We start from the raw sequence: 21,814 nt of genomic DNA, 5'->3' as shown, positions 1-21,814 counted from the left end.
TGTTTCAGTCTGTCAGTGATTTGAGACTGGGACGGAAGTTCACCTTCTAACGAGACAATGCCCAAAGCATACTGCTAAAGGGAAAACGTGTAAGGCTATGTGCGCACGATGCAGAAATGCTCCGGATTTTTTCTTGAGCATTTCTGCATCTCCCTGGCAGAAAAAACGCATGTGGATTGTACATGCGGATTGTACATGCGTTTTTCTTGCCAGGGACATGCGGATGTGAAGCATTCTTCACATGCATTTCTGCATGTGGGTTATCAAGCGCTTTCCAAGCGATTTTAGCATCACTTGGAAAGTGCTTGACAACTTGGTCACACTATATAAATCCATGCATAGTGTGACCGTAAAGATTGGTAAAAAATAAAAAAATAAATCTATACTTATCTTCTGATGGCCCCCGGAATCTGGCTTGCCGGCAGCTCGCGGTACACTGAAGGACCTGCCGACGTCAGTGTCACGTGACCCGTCACATGACTAAATTACGTCACCGCAGGTCCTTCAGTCCACCGCGATCTGCCTGCAAGCGAAGACAGGAAGCCATCAAAAGGTAAATATAATATTTATCTTTTTATTTTATTCTTTTTTTTACAGGTTCTATGGTACCTGGGTCTGGATGAGAGTCTCCTCTCCTCCAGACCCGGGTACCATCCGCACATTGAAACGCATGGATTCCGCATGTACAGATCCAGTGATGCGGAATCCAAGTGTTCCAATGCAAGTCAATGGCGGCGAAAACGCAGCGCTTCTGCAAAATAATTGCTAGTGCTGCGTTTCTTTCCGCAATGATAACCTGCAGCGGAAATTTCCGCAGCATATGCACAGCACATGCGGATTATCATTGTGGAACATGGCAGACCTTCTACCATGCATTTTTTAAGTGTTTCTGCAGCGTTTTTGCCGCTGCCGAAATGCTTAAAAAATGCATCGTGGGCACACAGCCTAAATGTTTTGGAGTGGCCTAATCAAATCCCAAACCTTAATCCAATTGAAAATCTGTGGTCAGACTTGAAGATTGCTGTTCACCAGAGGAAACCATCTAACTTGAAGGAGCTGCAGCAGTTTTACCTTGAGAAATTGGAAAAAATCACAGTGGCAAAATGTGGAGAGCTCATAGACACTTATCCAAAGTGACTTGCAGCTACAGTACAGACCAAAAGTTTGGACACACCTTCTCATTTAAAGATTTTTCTGTATTTTCATGACTATGAAAATTGTACATTCACACTGAAGGCATCAAAACTATGAATTAACACATGTGGAAATATACTTAACAAAAAAGTGTGAAACAACTGAAAATATGTCTTATATTCTAGGTTCTTCAAAGTAGCCACCTTTTGCTTTGATGACTGCTTTGCACACTCTTGGCATTCTCTTGATGAGCTTCAAGAGGTAGTCACCGGAAATGGTCTTCCAACCATCTTGAAGGAGTTCCCAGAAATGCTTAGCACTTGTTGGCCATTTTGCCTTCACTCTGCGGTCCAGCTCACCCCAAACCATCTCGATTGGGTTCAGGTCTGGTGACTGTGGAGGCCAAGTCATCTGGCGTAGCACCTCATCACTCTCCTTTTTGGTCAAATAGCCCTTACACAGCCTGGAGATGTGTTTGGGGTCATTGTCCTGTTGAAAAAAAAATGATGGTACAACTAAATGCAAACCGGATGGAATAGCATGCCGCTGCAAGATGCTGTGGTAGTCATGCTGGTTCAACATGCCTTCAATTTTGAATAAATCCCAACAGTGTCACCAGCAAAGCACCCCCACACCATCACACCTCCTCCTCCATGCTTCACGGTGGGAGCCAGGCATGTAGAGTCCATCCGTTCACCTTTTCTGTGTCGCAGAAAGACACGGTGGTTGGAACCAAAGATCTCAAATTTGGACTCATCAGACCAAAGCATAGATTTCCACTGGTCTAATGTCCACTCCTTGTGTTCTTTAGCCAAAACAAGTCTCTTCTGCTTGTTGCCTGTCCTTAGCAGTGGTTTCCTAGCAGCTATTTTACCATGAAGGCCTGCTGCACAAAGTCTCCTCTCAACAGTTGTTGAAAAGATGTCTGCTGCTAGAACTCTGTGTGGCATTGACATGGTCTCTAATCTGAGCTGCTGTTAACCTGTGATTTCTGAGGCTGGTGACTCGGATAAACTTATCCTCAGAAGCAGAGGTGACTCTTGGTCTTCCTTTCCTGGGGCGGTGCTCATGTGAGCCAGTTTCTTTGTAGCGCTTGATGGTTTTTGCAACTGCACTTGGGGACACTTTAAAAGTTTTCCCAATTTTTCACACTGACTGACCTTCATTTCTTAAAGTAATGATGGCCACTTGTTTTTCTTTACTTAGCTGCTTTTTTCTTGCCATAATACAAATTCTAACAGTCTATTCAGTAGGACAATCAGCTGTTTATCCACCAGACTTCTGCACAACACAACTGATGGTCCCAACCCCATTTATAAGGCGAGAAATCCCACTTATTAAACCTGACAGGGCACACCTGTGAAGTGAAAACCATTTCCGGTGACTACATCTTGAAGCTCATCAAGAGAATGCCAAGAGTGTGCAAAGCAGTCATCAAAGCAAAAGGTGGCTACTTTGAAGAACCTAGAATATAAGACATATTTTCAGTTGTTTCACACTTTTTTGTTAAGTATATAATTCCACATGTGTTAATTCATAGTTTTGATGACTTCAGTGTGAATGTACAATTTTCATAGTCATGAAAATGCAGAAAAATCTTTAAATGAGAAGGTGTGTCCAAACTTTTGGTCTGTACTGTATATTTGCTGCAAAAGGAGGTTCTACAAAGTACTCATTTTTGGAAGGTGAATAGTTATGCACACAAGAGTTTTCATTTATTTTGTCCTTTTTGTTGTTTGCTTCACAATAAAAAGAAAACCAAATGTTCACAGTTGTAGGCATGTTCTTTACATGAACTGATGCAAGCCCTAAAAAAACTGTGAAATTCCAGGTTGTCAGGTAGAAAAACATGAAAAATACAAAGGGTGTGATACTTTATCAAGCCACTGTAATTTATGCAATATAAACTGAGCAAATTTGTAGTGATATTAATTATTTCTGAGACACTTTTCCTCAGTTTTATCCTGAGTTATTGTCCAGAGCTGTATTCACTATTCTGCTGTCTTCATTGAAAACAGTCAAGACACATTTCTAATAGCTGAGCAGATTGTTCCTTACATTAGATTACAGTACAGCCTCTGTAGTACACAGGGAACATCTTAAAATGCAAAAAATGAGAACATAACTAGCTTTGTGCAGACAAGAAACCAACAAGGAATACTGGAAAATGTTAACATTTTAGTCAGAAAAATTGCAAATTCAGTTCTAGACTGTAATAGTTGTAGAGTTTACAAATAACACATTTTACCATGCAAAATCTAATGTGTTTATCCTCATTTCTACTTTAAAACCTATACAAAAATGAAAATGTAAACCACTTGTATTTGGAAACACACTGCTTTTCCTTATCTAAAAGTTCTTAAAATCTAAGAAAATACTTCATTATGAGAAATGATCAGGCTTTGCTGAGTTATCAAATATATCTGCTGTAATCATTGAATTGAGAATATCCTCTCTATATGTGAATGTCACATATATGCCAGCATCACATATTCAAGACAGCTATGACTTGGAAATGAAAGTGGTTGTCTGGTCTTAAGCTATAAGCTACAAGTATGCAGTCACTGTACGTGACTGCAGACTTGTAAATCCTCACATCGCGTGCATTGCGCTCTGTCAGGTTTCTCTAGTGCTGGTGCCGGGAGCGATGGGCACAAGACTGCAAGTATGTGATTTTCATACATGTGGTTTTGTGTCGACTAGATGGCCGTGGCCTCGCTCAATGCAAGGCCGGATGCAGTCTAGTCAAAAAGTGTCCGGAAGTATGAAAATCGCATACTTGCGGTCACATGACTGCCCACTTCTGGCGGCGGCATGGGAGAATCCTCACGTCGCAGAGTGTGCATGATATGAGGATTCACAAGTCTGCAGTCACATGGAGTCACTGTAGACTTACAGCTTAAGATTGGACAACTCCTTTAACAGGTAGTGGTGACTTGCATTCACATAGGGTCTACGTTATAATAAGAGAAATCCAAACAAGTGTTTTCATGTGGATATAGCAGTTGTGCAACTTTATGCTTTTGGGATGTAAAGTTTATACTTTTGAATTCTAAAAAACATTTTCTTAAATGTTATGTGCATTAAAAGGCATTTGATACTTGTTTGTAATATTTTAGTGTCTTTTGCTGTCAACATCATTGTCAATGTGACAAAGCTGTTAGTAATAACAAAATTCAGGATCAGCTGCTATTAACATGTCTCTACTGTTAAGCATCTAATAGACTTTGTAAAAAATTACCTGCGGCTTATAGAAATGCTCTAATCAGCTTGCAAAATTATTTTCAAATTGCGAAGGTCCTTTGTCTCACAATCTTTCATTACATCCCCAGACATAATTGCAAAAATATCTCATTGTCCAATCATCAATTTAATACATTTGCAGCCACATTACCATCTGAAATCATAGCCTGTGACTTGTAAGCGTCAAATCTCATTGTGTGTGTTGACATGTTAATTTCAGTCTACCAATCATGACGTCTAGGCCATTTAATGCACTGACATTTTTATTGTATCTTTTAATATGCTTCAGTTATATATAAATATGATTGTGTTGTATTGTCATTAAATATACAAATGCCGAAATTAAATTGTATTTAATCTATAAACAGCAGGCAAAATACTGAAGGTAATGTTCATTACTGTACATAATAGAAATGATTTTAATGGAGAATGATTTTAAATGCAGATCTTCAGCTGCTATTTCCGTAAGAGATGGGAATGGTACATTCATCAGCACCTTGAATTTACTTCTCTATAATGTAAGTAGAAACAATATGTTTGCTTGTCTTATTTGTTGACTTTTGTAACCAGTAAAACATCTTGTCTGCCATTTTTTATCGAGGTGAAAGGAACTGAATATAGCTACATTGTTGCACTCACTCCGGGCAGAAAGAAAAACAGACAACACAAACAGCTACAATGGAATTGTTAGTCCCCAGGCTGCAATAGCTACAAGATAACATCTTTTACATGAAGGGCTGTTCCATCATGATATCACATCATGTCACTGCTGAAAGCTGGTGTAATACAGTGTGGCCAAAATGGTCCACATTAATCATGATGGTTACCCAGTTTATCACGTAAAATGTGTCCTTTTAAAAGCTGCATTAGAACTTTGCCAAAATGATGCAATTTTTGTGACTCTTCTAAATGTAACTCTAAGTGCAGTTATGGAATATTTGCTTTTTTGCATATTTTGCATTGTTCCATGCCATCATCATGTAGCAATCTTGCTCTGAAGTGTTAACTCCTTTCCGGCGTGGTACGTAATAGTACACACCATGTCGAAACCCCCAGTTCAGCGCGGACACCGACACTGAGCAAGAACTAAACCGGGCACATGTCAGCTGATTTATACAGCTGACATGTGCCCACATCAGCCGTGGGTGGAATTGCAATCCACACGCGGCTGATAACTAGTTAAATGCCGCTATCAATCTCTGACAGTTAACAGCGCCACTCCGGAAGCGTGTCACTAACTCTGCGATCATGTGACGGGGTCACCAATCGGTTGGAATGACAACCGGATTGCTATGAGCGCCGCCCAGTGGTCAGCGCTCATAGCAAGTGAGCACATCTGCTGCATACAGGCTATCTGCTCAGCGCCTGTATGTAGCAGAGCCGATCAGGCAAGTGCTGCTTCTAGTCTTCTATGGAGACTATAGAAGCAAGCAAAAAAAATGTTTTTAAAAATATTAAAAAAACTTAAAAAATATAAAAGTTTAAATCACCCCCCTTTCGCCCCATTCAAAATAAAACAATAAAAAAAAAACACATACACATGTTTGGTATCACCGCATTCAGAATCGCCCAATCTATTAATATACAAAAAAGAATTAATCCGATTGGTAAGCAGCGTAACGAAAAAAAAAATCTAAACGCCAGAATTACGTTTTTTGGTCGCTGCAACATTGCAATAAAATGCATTAACGGGCGATCAAAACATCAGATCCACCCCAAACAAAATGGAATCAATAAAAATGTCAACTCAGCAAACAAAAAAATAAGCTCTCATCCGGCCCCAGATCACGAAAAAAGGAGACGCTAGAGGTCTCGGAAAATGGCGACTTTTTTAGCTAACTTTGGATTTTTTTTCACTACTTAAATAAAAAAGAACCTATACATGTTTGATATCTACGAACTCATAATGACATAGAGAATAATAATTACAGGTCAGTTTTAGCATTCAGTGAATGTGGTAAAAAAACCCTCAAGAAACAACTGCAGTATTGCACTTTTTTTGCAATTTCACCACACTTGGAATTTTTTTCCTGTTTTACAGTACACGATATGGTAAAACCAGTGATGGCATTCAAAAATACAACTTGTCCCACAAAAAATAAGCCCTCACTCGGCCATATTGACCAAAAAATAAAAAAGATATGGCTAGGGGAGCAAAAAATGAAAACGCAAAAGCGGAAAATGCTCCGGTCATAAAGGGGTTAAAGAAGTATTCCCAGAATTAATATTTTTTATTTCTATAGCACCAACACAATCTTCAGCACTTTACAACTCGGAAGGGACAATAACAACATTACAAAATAGCACGATTCAAAATATACAAAGAGGAGAGAGGGCGATTCTCACAAACTTACAATCTATGAGGAAATAGGGGAAGTACAAAAGGTAAATGGTAAAAAGTGCTTGTACTGTAGGGTCCATCCATCAATAAAATAAAAATGATATTCAAATAATTATATAACCTACAAATGTTAGCAGCAAGACAAAGGGCCAGTGTGGAAGATGAAGAAAATGACAGTCATTATTTTGTTTAATAAAGCTATTATTTTAAATAGTTTGCAGTCATGTCTGTAGATTTTGTAAGATATTCAAATAATGCTCCATGAACTGGTCACCAGCCTGTATGTGAACAAGAACAGATAGAGGTCTATTAAGTGCATGGAGACTGTTTAAGCAAATTATACAAGGGACCAGATTCTGAAAATTTAGGAAAGTCAAAAAGGGAATAGTTAGATTAGTGAGGTGATAGGCCAATTTGAAGAAATGCCTAATTAGGGCATGGTTAAAACTGTCAATACTAGGAATTAAATTAATTTTCCAGGGTTGTGCATTCCAAAGATCTGGCACAGCATGAAAGAAGTTTATGAGATTGCAGTGAGTGTTTAGGATTATTGGGGATGTTAGTCTTAAGTCATGAGTAGAATGGAGAGCATGGGTACAGTGGCAGACAAAGATGAGGGAGGAGATATAGGGCGGTACAGAACTGCTGAAAACTTTGTGGGTGAGAGAGATAAGTTTATTATGTACCCTGTAGCAGATGGACAACTAGTGCAATGACTGGCACAGGGTGGATGAGGCACCAGTGTAGCGGTTGGACAGGAATATGATCCTGACTGCTCACTCAGGGTGGATTGGAGATGGGAGAGTTTATAAGAAGGGAGATTTGCAATAATCCAGACATGACTGAATAAGAGCAACAGTGAGAGTTTTTGCAGAATCAAAACTTGAATAAAAGGTGAAATTCTAGAGATATAAGAATTGAAAATTATCCCCTATATACCTATATGTTAGGGGGTCTGACTACTACCTGACTGGGCCCTGGAGCCCAAGAACTGGGCTCTGAAAAGTCCTGTTTTGAATAGAGAGGAGGTGCACTGCATTGCATTGCTTAACCTCTGCTGCATTCTTTGTCAATGGAATTGCTTGAGAATTCTGGCAATTTAGCACAGTCCAATAGGCAATAAGTAGGGTCGAGGTTGAGCATGCACACCACTGCTCCATTCAAGACGGAGCTCTGCAACACTTAGTACCTGGGCACCTATCCACAAGTTACATGATAAATATATGACCGGTGGGGGTCCACCACTGGGACCTTTAGAATCACACAAAATGGAGTTCCGAAGTCATCTGCTTGATAAGTGTGGAAAAGTTCATAGGCGACCACTGATTTAATCACTGTCTATAGGAGTAGTGCTTAAACATGCTCACTATTCCTACTTTCACATAGGAGACTTTCGAAACCCTGTTATAGGGTGGGGTCTCCAGCAATAATACATTTACATCCATGAATAGGTGACAAAAGCTGTCTTTAGGACAACTTCTTTAAGTATCATCATCTCAAATGTTCAACAGATTTGATAAAATAGGAAGTCTGTCACTCAGAAAGGCACAGTCCTTGGGAGGGTTTCTATGTGAATTATATTAACTAGTATAACATTCACTAAAAACAGGTAAGATAAGAAAGAGAATACAAACCAACCTGTATGATATTGGTATTTGTTTCACAAATAATAAGCTGACACCAAGCAAAGCAAAAGAGCTACATGTGAGCACACACATTCACTTTATTCTCTTTTACCATCCTTCATTATTCAGAAACATTGCTCGTCATTTATACCATGCATTACTTAACAGAGCCCACTTAGTCGTTGTTCTGAAGGTAATTTCATATTAATACTGTTTATGATTACAGGATTCAACCTACAGCCAGCAACTGCTAATTCCAAGCACTGGATTGCCATTGAAAACAAAAATATATGCGGCAGTGAGAGCAACGAACCTTGACGGACGGTATTTTGATGCAGATTTTTATTGTTCTTGCATGCTTTTTGTCTTTTGTCCTTGGAGATGAGTGATTCACCAAACATCCTGAGTAGATGAGGAATGTGCTTAGATTTTAGTTCTTGTACATAAAGCTAGGATAAGCCTTAGATTCATTTTACGTCCACAGATACCTGAGCATGCACATTTTATCGCACTCTAATCTTATCACCATATTGCCGCTATGTTTGTAAACATCTAAATGTATGGAAAAATAGCAAACATCTCTTGTATATAACACATTTATTGCCCTTTTTCCATAAAAATACATAAAATATCAATGAGGTTTGACAGAGTTCACAAAACACAAGGGCAACTTTATTTTACTGCTGGGGATTAGTTGACAGGGCTACATTTTTCCATTTTGCTAATGCCAACTTGGTGATGAGGATGTCATAGCTGTGTCTGGTTGTCCAGGACGGTATAAATCATATCTCTTTAATTAATACAGATAATGGAGTTATTCCTGCAACAGCAGACATAGAAAAGTGTCTAGATTTCCACCAAAAAAGTATAAAAGTTAGAAGAAAATATAAAATAAGAAAAGTGGAGAGAGGGGAGAGAGCGCAGAATTTAAATGCATTATCAAGATTCAAATATATATTAAGTAAGTGCTGGTGGCACTCAACTTTTTGATGTCATAATAAACTTGTCAATAATTCCACTGGGTGGGTTAGTTGTAGGTTCCTCCTGTTAATGGTTTGCAGCACAATTCTGGGCACTTGTGAAAGCACTCGAGGTGTTTCAATAGGACACCACATATGTAATTATTCTCCAGTTGGTATGCGCTCCCGGAACACAGTAGATAGGATGCTGTGATATATTAAATAACCAAATTTTATTAACATAGCATACAACGCGTTTCAGCTCTTATGAGCCTTCTTCATGTATTACAAGTAAATTAGAGGTCCATTTACACTGCATAATTATTGTGAAACAAGTGTTCCTAGGAATGCTGGATTTATGTCTAAACAGGCTGCTGTTCATACAAATGATTCGGTCGACAGGGTAGGGGTACTCGGATACCGGGATGGATGAGCTACTCCTGTGGGGATCACGGTTGGTGGGTTCCCGGTTCCGTGCTCTGGACCATCAGTAAAAGGATGGGGGTGAGGATGATGGGAGTATTGTGTCCTGACGCCTCCTGTAGTAACTGGTAAAATCGGTTACCAGCACTGTGTATGGTTGCTGAGGTGATCAGCATACGGCTTGTACGAACGCTATAGGCAGTAATGTCAAAGTAGGCACACACACATTAAGTCTTTGTTTCAGTACCTTTCTTTTACTGATGTCCGGTAACAGGTACAGTTCAGGAGGGTAACCAGGTTTTCGGTGCAGGTAGAGAAATTCACTCCGGAGATTTGTGAGGCCTCCTCTAACAATGTGTGCAATCAGTCCTGCCTTAAGCTGAACCTGCCACCTTTTACTTTCTTTGGGGTCCTTCTCCACAACTGACAATGAGGACCTTTCCTTGGGGCTACCAATTCTCTTTCTGGGCCCCTGGTTCTATACTTGGTCAAGTTTGGCGGCTCTTTCCCCTTCTTCTTCAGGGGGAATAGATCCTCCTGATCTGTCCGGGTTTTCTATGCTCTTCCTGAATTAATAGCAATCTCGGACTCCGGTGTCTGGGTGAGCTAAAGGGATAATAGTTTTATCTCTTTCTTTCTCCTTCTAGCCTCCGTCCCTCTCTCTAGGGTGCTTCACAACACAGACCTGTTTCCTAGTTTAGGGCTTAACTGGTCCCCAGCCAACAGCTCTCTGTGTCTCCATCCTCCTTCACCCGTCACCAGACTAACTGCCGCTTTGCTGTCTCCCTTGAAACTGACTCCTCCCCTTAGACCTGGGGTGGAAGGTGTTGTGTGTGCCCAAGTGTATATCTCTCCCTGCACCTATGGATCCTGGAGTAATCCCCCGCAGTGGTGCCACATTCCCCCCTAGTTAACTTCAGTCCTCCGGGACTGAAACATTTTTTTTTTTTTAACAAAGATAGCATAACATTAACATCTATATTTGTAATTTGAACAGAGTCTCAAAAATAAAATTTACAATAACCAGTTAAAATGGGAAAAACGGATAACCAGTTTATACAATGCTAGTCGATCTGCTGCAGGCTGTTAAAGGGAAAGTGTTTTTGCTACCACCAGTCCTGTGGCTTCGGTCCATACTTAAAAATTTTCAAAAAGTTTCAGACGTCCAAACAGGTAAAGTCTCTTTAGGCTTAAAGATTCAAATAGACTTAATAATTCACAATACACAACAAAACATTTACTACGTGTGCCTCGGCGCAACGGTCCTAGGTACTGCAGGGGCCTCTCCCGGTCATAAGCACTGTAGGCTCTTTGGCCCTGGGGTCACCTATTGGCCAAGATTTTGCTCTCCCTAGACAGCTTTTACTCCAACTCTACTCACTCCTTTTTTTACATTGTGTACCTGGTATAACCTGTTTTGGTCTATTCGTCACCCTTCTATATACTAACTTTAACTACATATTTACATTTTTGAACCTATTTACATTTCCCTTTTGTTATGGTTTACTCCCTGTATCTGAGTGGTGGGTATCCAAAATGAATACGTGATGACCTCCGTAAAACTGGTATCCCACTGGTGCGTAAGCCTGGTGTGGAGCGAACACTACTTAGACTCATGTGTTGGTCTACGTAGCACAGGTATGCTGGAGTGTCTTCCCATTCCCCTAGTGGGAATGGCAGGTACACCGATTGCAGGATTCCCTAGCTCGGCTGCAGCAGGTGGTTCTTCTGCTCTTGATCCTTCTACTGGTTGTGGGAATGTCAACATGGGAATTAAATATGCTCCTTCTATTTGGGGCCAATCTGCGGGTAACTCTCCTAAGATTGTCTTAATTGTCCTTGGCGTCTCTTCTTCTGGTATGGGACAAGGGATATATTCTTTTTGTTGTAAGAGTTGAGGACACTTCTTTAAGTGGTCTCGGGACACTGTTTCTGTTATTTTTCCGTTATCCTTGCTGATTAGACAGGTTTTCTGGTTGTCAAAATTGGATGGTAATACAGTGTATGGTTCTTCTTCCCATTGATTATCTAGCTTATGAAGTCTCCTTTTCCTTTTCAAAACCAATTCTCCGGGGGTTAACGGGATTCCTTGTGCATTTTTATTGAAATTGGTTTCTTGTCTTTCTCTGGATTTTGCTAGACTTTTCTCAACACACTCTTGTATTTTCTTGTATTGTTCTGTTCTTCTAGTATCCCAATCTGCACTTGAGTGGTCTTCCTCAGGAACTACAATGCCCATTTCAAAGTCCACTGGCAATTTTCCTGGTCTCGCTCTCATCAAGTATGCCGGGGTACAATTAGTTGAGCTTACTGGGATATTGTTATAGATGTCAATAAGATCTGGTAATTTCTCTCGCCATCTTTTTCTGTCTTCCAAGGGTAGAGTCTAGAGATGAGCGTTGTTCTACTCGAACTGTTCGCCAATCTCAAATTCGAGCTGTTTTGGGCGGTGTTCGAGCCGGTCGGCGAACACGAACAATTTGAGAAAAATTCGGCTGTTCGAGGTTATGTTCGATAACTGTTCGTGCACCAAAATCATAACTGGATTTTTTCTCAGTAATGATGAAAATTAATGTTAATACGCAGTTTGAGTGTACAGCGGGGCGGGGGGAGGGGCAGGGGATGGATCTCTGCAGGAACAATGAAGATCTCCATTTTTTTTTCTCTTTCCCGCATTTGCAGTGGGGAGGTGCAATCTGTCAGCCTATCAGCAGCGCACACACGGAGCGAAGTGCTTTTCTTCACACAAGCAAGGGCATGTGTGATTGGCAGTGTATGTCACATGTCCTTGCCCTATAAGACCAAGCCATTTTCCCTGTCGCCACCATTTTCTCACTGCTGCAGCTGCGTGTTAGACGGCACCGCTGTTGCTGTGTGCGCTATACCTTGTTAATTTCAAGCCAATTTTCGCACAAATATACAGATAGCTTGGGAGTAGGGAATAGTTGTGATTGCAGTCCTTTTAAGGACTAGGTTACAGCATTTCCTACGACTTTTATCAGGCAGGTCTGTGCTCTTAAATAGATAGATTGTGGGAGTAAAGACTAATTGTAATTGGAGTCCTTTTCAGGACTAGGTTACATCAGTTCCTATCAGTTTTTGCCAGGCAGGTCTGTGCCAGTGCTGTGCAAGTTTTTTTCACAGCATTTGGCTGAATCTAGCAAAGCTAATCCTTTTTGGCCTATTGCAGAGTGTGTTAGTCAGTGGAGTAGCCTATCTGTGTTGCAAGATATACCACCTGTGTATAGAATACCAATTTTTTTACTGCACCTAGTGAAGTAAAATCTTTTGGGCATAGCATCATTCTATTAGTCCATCTATACTGACCTCCATCAGGTTGCAAACTGAATATAATTTTTTTCTGCATCTAGCTCTGAAAAAATATTTGGGCTTCTAGCAGTGTGTGGGACTTGGTCTATTAGTCCATCTATACTGACCTCCATCAGGTTGCAAATTAAAAATAATTTTTTTCTTCATTTAGCTCTGAAAAAATATTTGGGCTTCTAGCAGTGTGTGGGACTTGTTCTATTAGTCCTTCTATACTGACCTCCAGCAGGTTGCAAATTGAATATAATTTTTTTCTGCATCTAGCTCTGAAAAAATATTTGGGCTTCTAGCGGTGTGTGGGACTTGGTCTATTAGTCCATCTATACTGACCTCCATCAGGTTGCAAATTAAAAATAATTTTTTTCTGCATCTAGCTCTGAAAAAATATTTGGGCTTCTAGCAGTGTGTGGGACTTGGTCTATTAGTCCATCTATACTGACCTCCATCAGGTTGCAAATTAAAAATAATTTTTTTCTTCATTTATCTCTGAAAAAATATTTGGGCTTCTAGCAGCGTGTGGGACTTGTTCTATTAGTCCATCTATACTGACCTCCATCAGGTTGCAAATTAAAAATAATTTTTTTCTGCATCTAGCTCTGAAAAAATATTTGGGCTTCTAGCAGTGTGTGGGACTTGGTCTATTAGTCCATCTATACTGACCTCCATCAGGTTGCAAATTAAAAATAATTTTTTTCTGCATCTAGCTCTGAAAAAATATTTGGGCTTCTAGCAGTGTGTGGGACTTGGTCTATTAGTCCATCTATACTGACCTCCATCAGGTTGCAAATTGAATAAAAAAAATTTCTGCATCTAGCTCTGAAAAAATATTTGGGCTTCTAGCGGTGTGTGGGACTTGGTCTATTAGTCCATCTATACTGACCTCCATCAGGTTGCAAATTAAAAATAATTTTTTTCTGCATCTAGCTCTGAAAAAATATTTGGGCTTCTAGCAGTGTGTGGGACTTGGTCTATTAGTCCATCTATACTGACCTCCATCAGGTTGCAAATTAAAAATAATTTTTTTCTGCATCTAGCTCTGAAAAAATATTTGGGCTTCTAGCAGTGTGTGGGACTTGGTCTATTAGTCCATCTATACTGACCTCCATCAGGTTGCAAATTGAATAAAAAAATTTTCTGCATCTAGCTCTGAAAAAATATTTGGGCTTCTAGCGGTGTGTGGGACTTGGTCTATTAGTCCATCTATACTGACCTCCATCAGGTTGCAAATTAAAAATAATTTTTTTCTGCATCTAACCCAGCCAATAGTTTTGGCCTAATACCACAGTTTGGCCACTCAGCTCTGCTCGGTTACCATCCATTGTTTTTTTGTGCAAACAACTCCAGAGTTGTGAATTAGTTAACCACCAAAATGAGTGGAAAAAGGCCTGCTGCTGGTGGAAAGGGGAATAGGCGTGTTGGGAAGGGGAAAAAAGGTTGTGTCCGTGGGGTAGGTGCAGAAGAAAGACCATCTTCCAGCCAAACTAAAATGTCTACTTCTTTTAGCGGACAATGTGATAAGATCCCTTTCTTACGGCCACGCCAATCGCTACAAATTCCAGATGAGGCACAAAAACAGCAGGTGCTTCAACGGATATCAAGTGCTCCTTTAAGTGGGCTCTCCTCCACATCAACTTCAACATCACAAATACTCCAGTCCTCAAAGGTGTCACCCAAATCGCACTTGCTTCCTCACAGCTCCCAAATCTCCAGCTGCCCGTCTGAGTATGAGGTAGAACAGATGGTTGAGTCTGCAGAGCTGTTTACTCATACTATAGCCTGGGAATCAGAGGTCGACTCCAGCGCTTCTGTGAATCCAGACGAGGAAATGATCTGCACTGATGCCCAGAATCTTTATGAGTCGGATCCAGGACCAGACGCAGAAGGTTCTGACCATAATGTAGACCCTCATTCCCAAACTGTAACTCCTGTTGGTGGAGACAATGAGGAAGACGATGATAAGACTCAAATACCTGATTGGAGCGACAACTTTAGTTTTTTGTCAGGGCAGGAACAGGTTGGCTCTGAGGACGACGGGTGTGATAACGCACAGGGTGATGATGATGAGGTCGGAGATCCCACTTACTGTCAACCCACAGTCAGCCAAGAGATGAGGTCAGCAGAGGAGGTGGAGGAAGATGCTAGTGACGACGAGGTCAGGTTGTGCCTTCCTGGACAGAGACGTAGTACTGGAAGCACGTCAACAACTGCATCCTCAAACACAACTCTGCCTCTCACCACAAGTCGTGGTGGCTCTTCAGGTCGCATGGGTGCTAAGCCTTGCATAGCCTGGGCATTTTTTCAGATCGATAAAGATGACCCAACTCGTGTTATCTGTAACATTTGTCAGCAAAAGCTAAGTAGAGGCCAAAAAATACATAGTTTGAGTACTTCATGCATGAACCGGCACATGGACATGAAGCATAAGTTGCAGTGGGAAGCTCAGTGTGCTACAATGCGGTCTAGCCGGCCGGGCCAACCACCGTCTGCCATATCTTGTGCATCCGCGGCCTCTTCATCCTCTGTGACTGGGGGGACAGCAGTCACACCTGTTTTGGGGCGCAGACCTGCCACCTCTTTACCCGCAACAGCCAGCGTGATTGGCAGGTCATCATTTTCTTTGGAGGTGGTAACACCAGCTGGTCTTGAGCGCTGTCCGACATCGATAGCACCACCTTTGGATCAAGGCAACCTAACATGTCCGCCTGCATCTTCCTCACAGACCGGCAGTTTGCCGGGGACACCCTTATCAACCCCGTCTAAGCACAATAGCCAGCCCTCGGTCCCTCAGATGTGGACAAGTAAAAGACCATTTCCTCCTAGCCATGAGAAAGCTAAGAGGTTGAATTTCACCATCTGCAAGCTCTTGGCTACAGAAATGCTGCCTTTCCGCCTGGTGGACACAGAGGATTTTCGAGACCTTATGTCCGTCGCAGTGCCCCAGTACCAGATGCCCAGTCGGCACTACTTCTCAAAGAAAGGTGTGCCTGCGCTCCACCAGCATGTCGCACACAACATCACCGCTTCTTTGAGAAACTCTGTGTGTGACAGGGTGCATTTCACCACAGACACTTGGACGAGTAGGCATGGACAGGGGCGTTACATGTCGCTGACTGGGCACTGGGTAACTATGGTGACAGCAGGACAAGTGGCTGCTGTCCAAGTCTTGCCGTCCCCACGAGTTGTGCGTCAATCCTCTTTATGTCATTTTTCCTCCACTGCTTCTGCCTCCTCAACCTCCTCTCGGTCTTCCACCTGCACCCAAAGCCTGTCTGGTCATGCCACAAGCTTTCTAACTGCGCAGAAGGGATCCTGCACACCTGCTTACTATGCTGGCAGTAGGGCTCAACGTCATCAGGCGGTTTTTACATTGAAATGTCTGGGAAATGTGAGTCACACAGCTGAGGAGTTGTGGTCAGCTCTGGAGAACCAATTTCATGAATGATTGTCTCCACTGGACCTGAAACCAGGGAAGGCCGTGTGCGACAATGCTGCAAACCTGGGTGCGGCCCTTCGCCGGGGCAATGTCACACACGTGCCTTGTATGGCTCACGTGTTGAACCTGGTTGTCCAGCAATTTTTAGCCCACTATCCCAGACTAGATGGCCTTCTGCAGAGGGCACGGTCGCTGTGTGCTCACTTCCGCCGTTCGCATCCCGCAGCTCAGCGACTTACATCTCTACAGAAGTCGTTGGGCCTGCCACTTCACCGGCTAAAATGCGATGTGCCTACCCGGTGGAATTCAACACTGCACATGTTGCAGCGACTGTGGCAGCACCGACAAGCCCTGGTGCAATACGTTCTGACGTATAGCCTGGGCCAACGAGATTCAGAGGTGGGGCAAATCACGCTGGAGGAGTGGTCTCAGATCAGGGACCTATGCACCCTTCTGCACAGTTTTGAAATGGCGACGAAGATGTTTAGTGCTGACGATGCCATTATCAGCATGACTATTCCGGTGATTTACATGCTGGAGCACATGTTAAACAGAATTCGGAGTCAGGTGGTGGCACAAGAGGAGGTGGAGGAAGTAGAGGAGGAGGAGTTGTATGCGGAAGGGCTAACATCTGCAAGGTCCAGACGGTCGGCAGCACCAGGGCGGCAGGCATGTGAGGGTGGGGGAGATGATTTTACCAGGGCGCATGGTAGCAGCCAAACTAGTGAGGAAGGTGCAGGAGCCCAGGAAGAAGTGGAGGACGAACTGATGGAAGACTCATCAGATGAGGGAGACCTTGATCACATTTCTGTTGTGCGAGGTTGGGGGGAGAGGACAGAGGAAGGAAGCATGATTGTTACCTCGCCACCAACACAACAGGGACTTGGTGCTCCTGGATGCGCAACACACATGAGTGCCTTCTTGCTGCACTACCTGCAACATGACCCTCGAATTGTGAGAATTAGAAATAATCCTGACTACTGGGTTGCCACACTGTTAGATCCCCGGTACAAAAGTAAATTTGCAGAAATTATTCCTGCCATAGAAAGGGATGCACGCATGCAGGAGTATCAGCAGAGACTGTTGCAGAATCTTACATGTGCTTTTCCACAAAATACCAGTGGTGCACGTAGTGAATCTCACAGTTCCAACTTGCCAACCGTGGGACCGTCAAGTGTTCAGCACTCAAACCGTAACAGAACCACAGTATCTGCTGGTAACATCAATTTTGCGGAATCATTTCACCACTTTTTTAGCCCATCCTTTGCAAGGCCACAGGAGACAAGAAGTCTGACACATAGTCAACGCCTAGAGACGATGGTACAGGAGTATCTCCAAGTAAACATTGAAGCCACGACTGTGTCACTGGACCCTTGCTCTTTTTGGGCTTCCAATCTGGATAAATGGCCGGAGCTAGCCACTTACGCCTTGGAGATCTTGTCATGCCCCGCAGCCAGCGTTCTGTCTGAACGTGTGTTCAGCGCTGCTGGTGGTGTGCTGACAGATAAGCGCACGCGGCTCTCCACTGATAATGTAGACAGACTCACGTTCATAAAGATGAACAAATCATGGATCCGAAACGACTTTTCTACCCCTGTGTCATCCTGGGGAGAGTAAAAGCTTGATGATTGGTTAAAATCACCCTACCAACCGTTTTAAGCTTTCAAATTACTAATCATGTTTATCTGTATCTTGACTGGAAAATAATTTGGGCTTTGTAGCAGTGTGCAGCACTGATCCTATTAGGCCATCTATAATAAGCTTCACCAGATTTAAAATTAAAAATAATTTTTAGCTGCATCTAGCCCGGAAAATAATTTTGGGGCTCCGAGATGCGCAAGACACATAAGTGCCTTCTTGCTGCACTACCTGCAGCATGACCCTCATATTGTCAGAATTCGAAGTAATCATGACTACTGGGTTGCCACACTCTTAGATCCCCCAAACTTTTCGATCAACCTTTTCATTTTAATAAAGACCAAAAAAATGGTCATTTTTGAAATTATAAGCATTAGCAGGTTGTTAGAAACTGAAATCAAACAGTTTTCAACTCAAAACTTTATTCTAGGTGATGTTACATTTTCACATAGGACCCCTTGTTCGAAAGGAGCTTCTGAACTCTCTCGTCCATTGAATTTGTCAGGTTTTGGATGGTTTCTGCTTCAATTGTTTTGCATGAGGACAGAATACCCTCCCAGAGCTGTTGCTTAGATGTGAACTGCCTCCCGCCATCATAGACACTCCTTTTAATGATGCTCCAAAGGTTCTGAATGGGGTAGAGGTCAGGGGAGCATGGGGGTCACACCATAAGTTTGTCCCCTTTTATGCCCATATCAGCCAGAGATGCAGATGTTTTATGTGCAGCATGAGATGGTGCATTATCATGCAGAAAAATGATCTTGCTGTGAAATACACGGTTCTTCTTCTTGAACCATGGCAGGAAGTGCTGTTTGAGAAAATCCACATACATTATGGAGTTCATCTTTAGCGCCTTCAGGGATCCTAAAGGGGCCGACAATCTCTCTCCCCATGATTCCAGCCCAAAACATTACTCCACCTCCTCCTTGTTGGCGCTGTAGCCATGTTTGCGTGGAGTGTCCATCAACCAGCCATCCTCCACTCCATTCATCTGGACCATCGAGCGCTGCACGGCACTCATCCGTGAACAAAACAGTTTTGAAATCAGTCTTCATGTAATGTTTGGCCCACTGGAGCCGTTTCTGCTTGTGTGAAGTGGATAGAGGAGGTCGACAGGATGGCGTATGCACAGCTGCAAACCTCTGAAGGACCCTGCATCTTGTTGTTCGGGGGACGTTGGAGGCACAAGCAGCTTCAAAAACTTGTCTGCTGCTATGACAAGGCTTTTTTGCCGCTGCTCTTTCAACCTGACGTAATTGCCTGTAGGAAAGAGTCCTCAATTTGCCCTTATCAGCACGCACACGTGTGTACTGTGAATCAGCTACATACTTCTTGATTGCCAAGACACTTCATCCTGATCATCGCACAATGTTGATTGTAGTCATGCCTTGACCTAAACACTCCACAATTTGTTGCTTCTCAGCAGCCGACACATCCTTTTTCTTTCCCATTTTGGCAGAAAATGTAGGCTGCTTAATAATGTGAGAGAGCCTTCTTAAGTAGTCTTGCCTTTCATTGGACACACCTGCCAAACTAATTAGCACAGGTGTCTGCAATTGCTTACAGTGATATAAAGAGCCCTGACACACATCACCATCAATGAGTTTAACTGACAAACAAACAAATTCTTCCCTTATCACTCCTAAACACTTTTTGCATAATAATTTGGAACGCGGTGTACATGTGCTTTTCCACAAAACACCAGTGGTTCACGTAGTGAATCTTACAGTTCTAACTTGCCAACCGTGGTCTGTATGGAATTGTTCAATAAAGGGCCCAAAATTAAGATAACATAGATGGGAGAGGTCTCTATGAATAGGAATTCCTAAGTATTTGATACCCTGTGAGGGCCAGGCAAAGGGAAAGTTGGACTGGATGGAATCCTATATGGATTTAGGGAGGGAGACATCGAGGGCCTCAGACTTCGCTGCATTGATTTTAAAATTTTACCATGTAACAAAGTGATCTATTTCAGCCATAACAGCAGGGATGGATATATGTGATTGAGTGATATATACTAGGACATCATCAGCAAATAGAGAGCACTTGTACTCGGTGCCTCCCACCTCAATCCACCTAATATTGGGGTTATGGCGAATTGATGAGAGCAGGTGCTCCGTCACTAGGATGTATAAGAGAGGGGACAGAGGACATCCCTGCCTTGTCCCATTGGTGATTGTGAAAGGTGATGAAAATGTTCTGACACACCCCCTGGGCCTTGGGACACCCGGAGCCGGACCCTTTTTGGTGGATGCTGGTGGTTGTAGTCTTCGTGGCGGCGATCCGGTTCCGTGGCTCAGGGCGGTCAAACCAGTGGCGGAACTATTTATGTGGTTTTGATGTTTAAATGTCCGACTACGCCACCCGTGGATTGCGGTCAGAGTGAACCGCCGCTACAGGGCAGACCGCTAAGGCTGGTGTTGTGGGTGCAGCAGAGCGTAGCATAACTCCCCACGGGAGGAGTATAGCCTCAGGGCAGTGTATGCGGAGGATGGGGGTGATGGTGCAGGGCAGCAGCAGTAACGACACGGAGTCAGTGATGCAGTTCAGGGCCTTTACTCACAGTTCTTATTATCCAGACCACGTCTGCAGGTAACGGCTGCCCACGTCGTACTGTGCTCACCAGGTGAGGGGCTCAGACAACTCCCAGATAACTTTGGAGCGCTTCACAGGACCCCCTTTGTGTGTCCTTTGTCTGGCCTTTCTTACCAACACTTCTGTCCGGCTGCCTCGGGCCTCCTCTTGGTAAACTTGGCGCCAGTTTCCCTGACCCTATGTGGTGCCTTCCTAGCGGGTGGAGCAAGGGGCTGCGCCACATAAAATGTCAGAGCCTCCGGTTTCTAGCTGAGGGTCGTTTCCTGCCTCCACTAGTTCGGGGACCGGTCTCCCCCTTTGGCCTGACCCCTCCACGCAGGTGGATTCGGGCGTGCGGTGGCGACTCGCCCGTCCGCACCCCTGGGATCCCTTCATTCCTCGTTCCTGGAGCCTTCTCCGCTCCTCTTCCTTCCTTCTCCCTCTTGCAGGCCTGGGCCTCTGTTACTAGGCCCGCCTCCGGAGCAGAGCTCATGCAGAGCCCCTGCTCCCTGCCACTTCTGCTCAGACTTCTCTGCACTGAACTAAGATGGTGCCTACCTTTTATACTCCCTTCTCAATGCACCCAGGAACTGCTTCCTCCCAGCTCCTGCACTGCAGGGTTCCCCTTCCTCAGTGTTCCCTCCCCCCACTCCAGCCAGGGACAGGGACTGTCGTGCCCATCTCAGGGGCATATTGGTCGCCCTGCCCCACGGCAATGTGGTGTAATGCATGCAGGTGTCGGGTCCTGATCCACACTCCATCCTTATCTGAGAGTGAGATATCACACCTCTGGGTGAGGTGCAATACGTCTGTAGCAACCGAGCCCTCGGTGCTACAGTTCCATTTATCTTCAGCCTAGGTGACGTATTGTGATACAGGGCCGTGATTTTGGCTATAAAAGGGTCCCCTAGACCCCTACCCCAAGCTTTTTAAGAGAATCATATATGGCGTGCCAGGAGACTCTATGGAATGCTTTCTCAGCATCCAACGAGAGTATCTACTTACAAATTTTTAACTGCATCTAGCCCAGGAAATACTTTGTGCCTAGTAGCAGTGTCTGCTAGTCAGCGGATTATCCCGGCTGTTAAGCAAGCTACACCACCTGTAGTTTGGACAC

General features: G+C 43.3%; 1 protein-coding gene across 1 annotated transcript in view; it reads left to right on the top strand.

The window, feature by feature from the left end:
- LOC141252069 (zona pellucida-like domain-containing protein 1) overlaps positions 1-21,814 on the top strand; it is a 420,789-nt gene that overhangs the window by 157,596 nt on the left and 241,379 nt on the right. Inside the window, exons 4-5 of the mRNA XM_073670458.1 lie at positions 4,823-4,895; positions 8,570-8,667. Coding sequence (XP_073526559.1) covers positions 4,823-4,895; positions 8,570-8,667 — 171 coding nt within the window. The remainder of the gene's footprint in view (positions 1-4,822; positions 4,896-8,569; positions 8,668-21,814) is intronic.

Source organism: Phyllobates terribilis, unplaced genomic scaffold (genome assembly GCF_046119375.1).
Source record: "Phyllobates terribilis strain yellow unplaced genomic scaffold, ASM4611937v1 Scaffold_2__4_contigs__length_985480577, whole genome shotgun sequence".
NCBI lineage: Eukaryota > Metazoa > Chordata > Amphibia > Anura > Dendrobatidae > Phyllobates > Phyllobates terribilis.
Note: the sequence above shows the minus strand (reverse complement) of the source record. Positions and strands in the feature narration are given on the sequence as shown.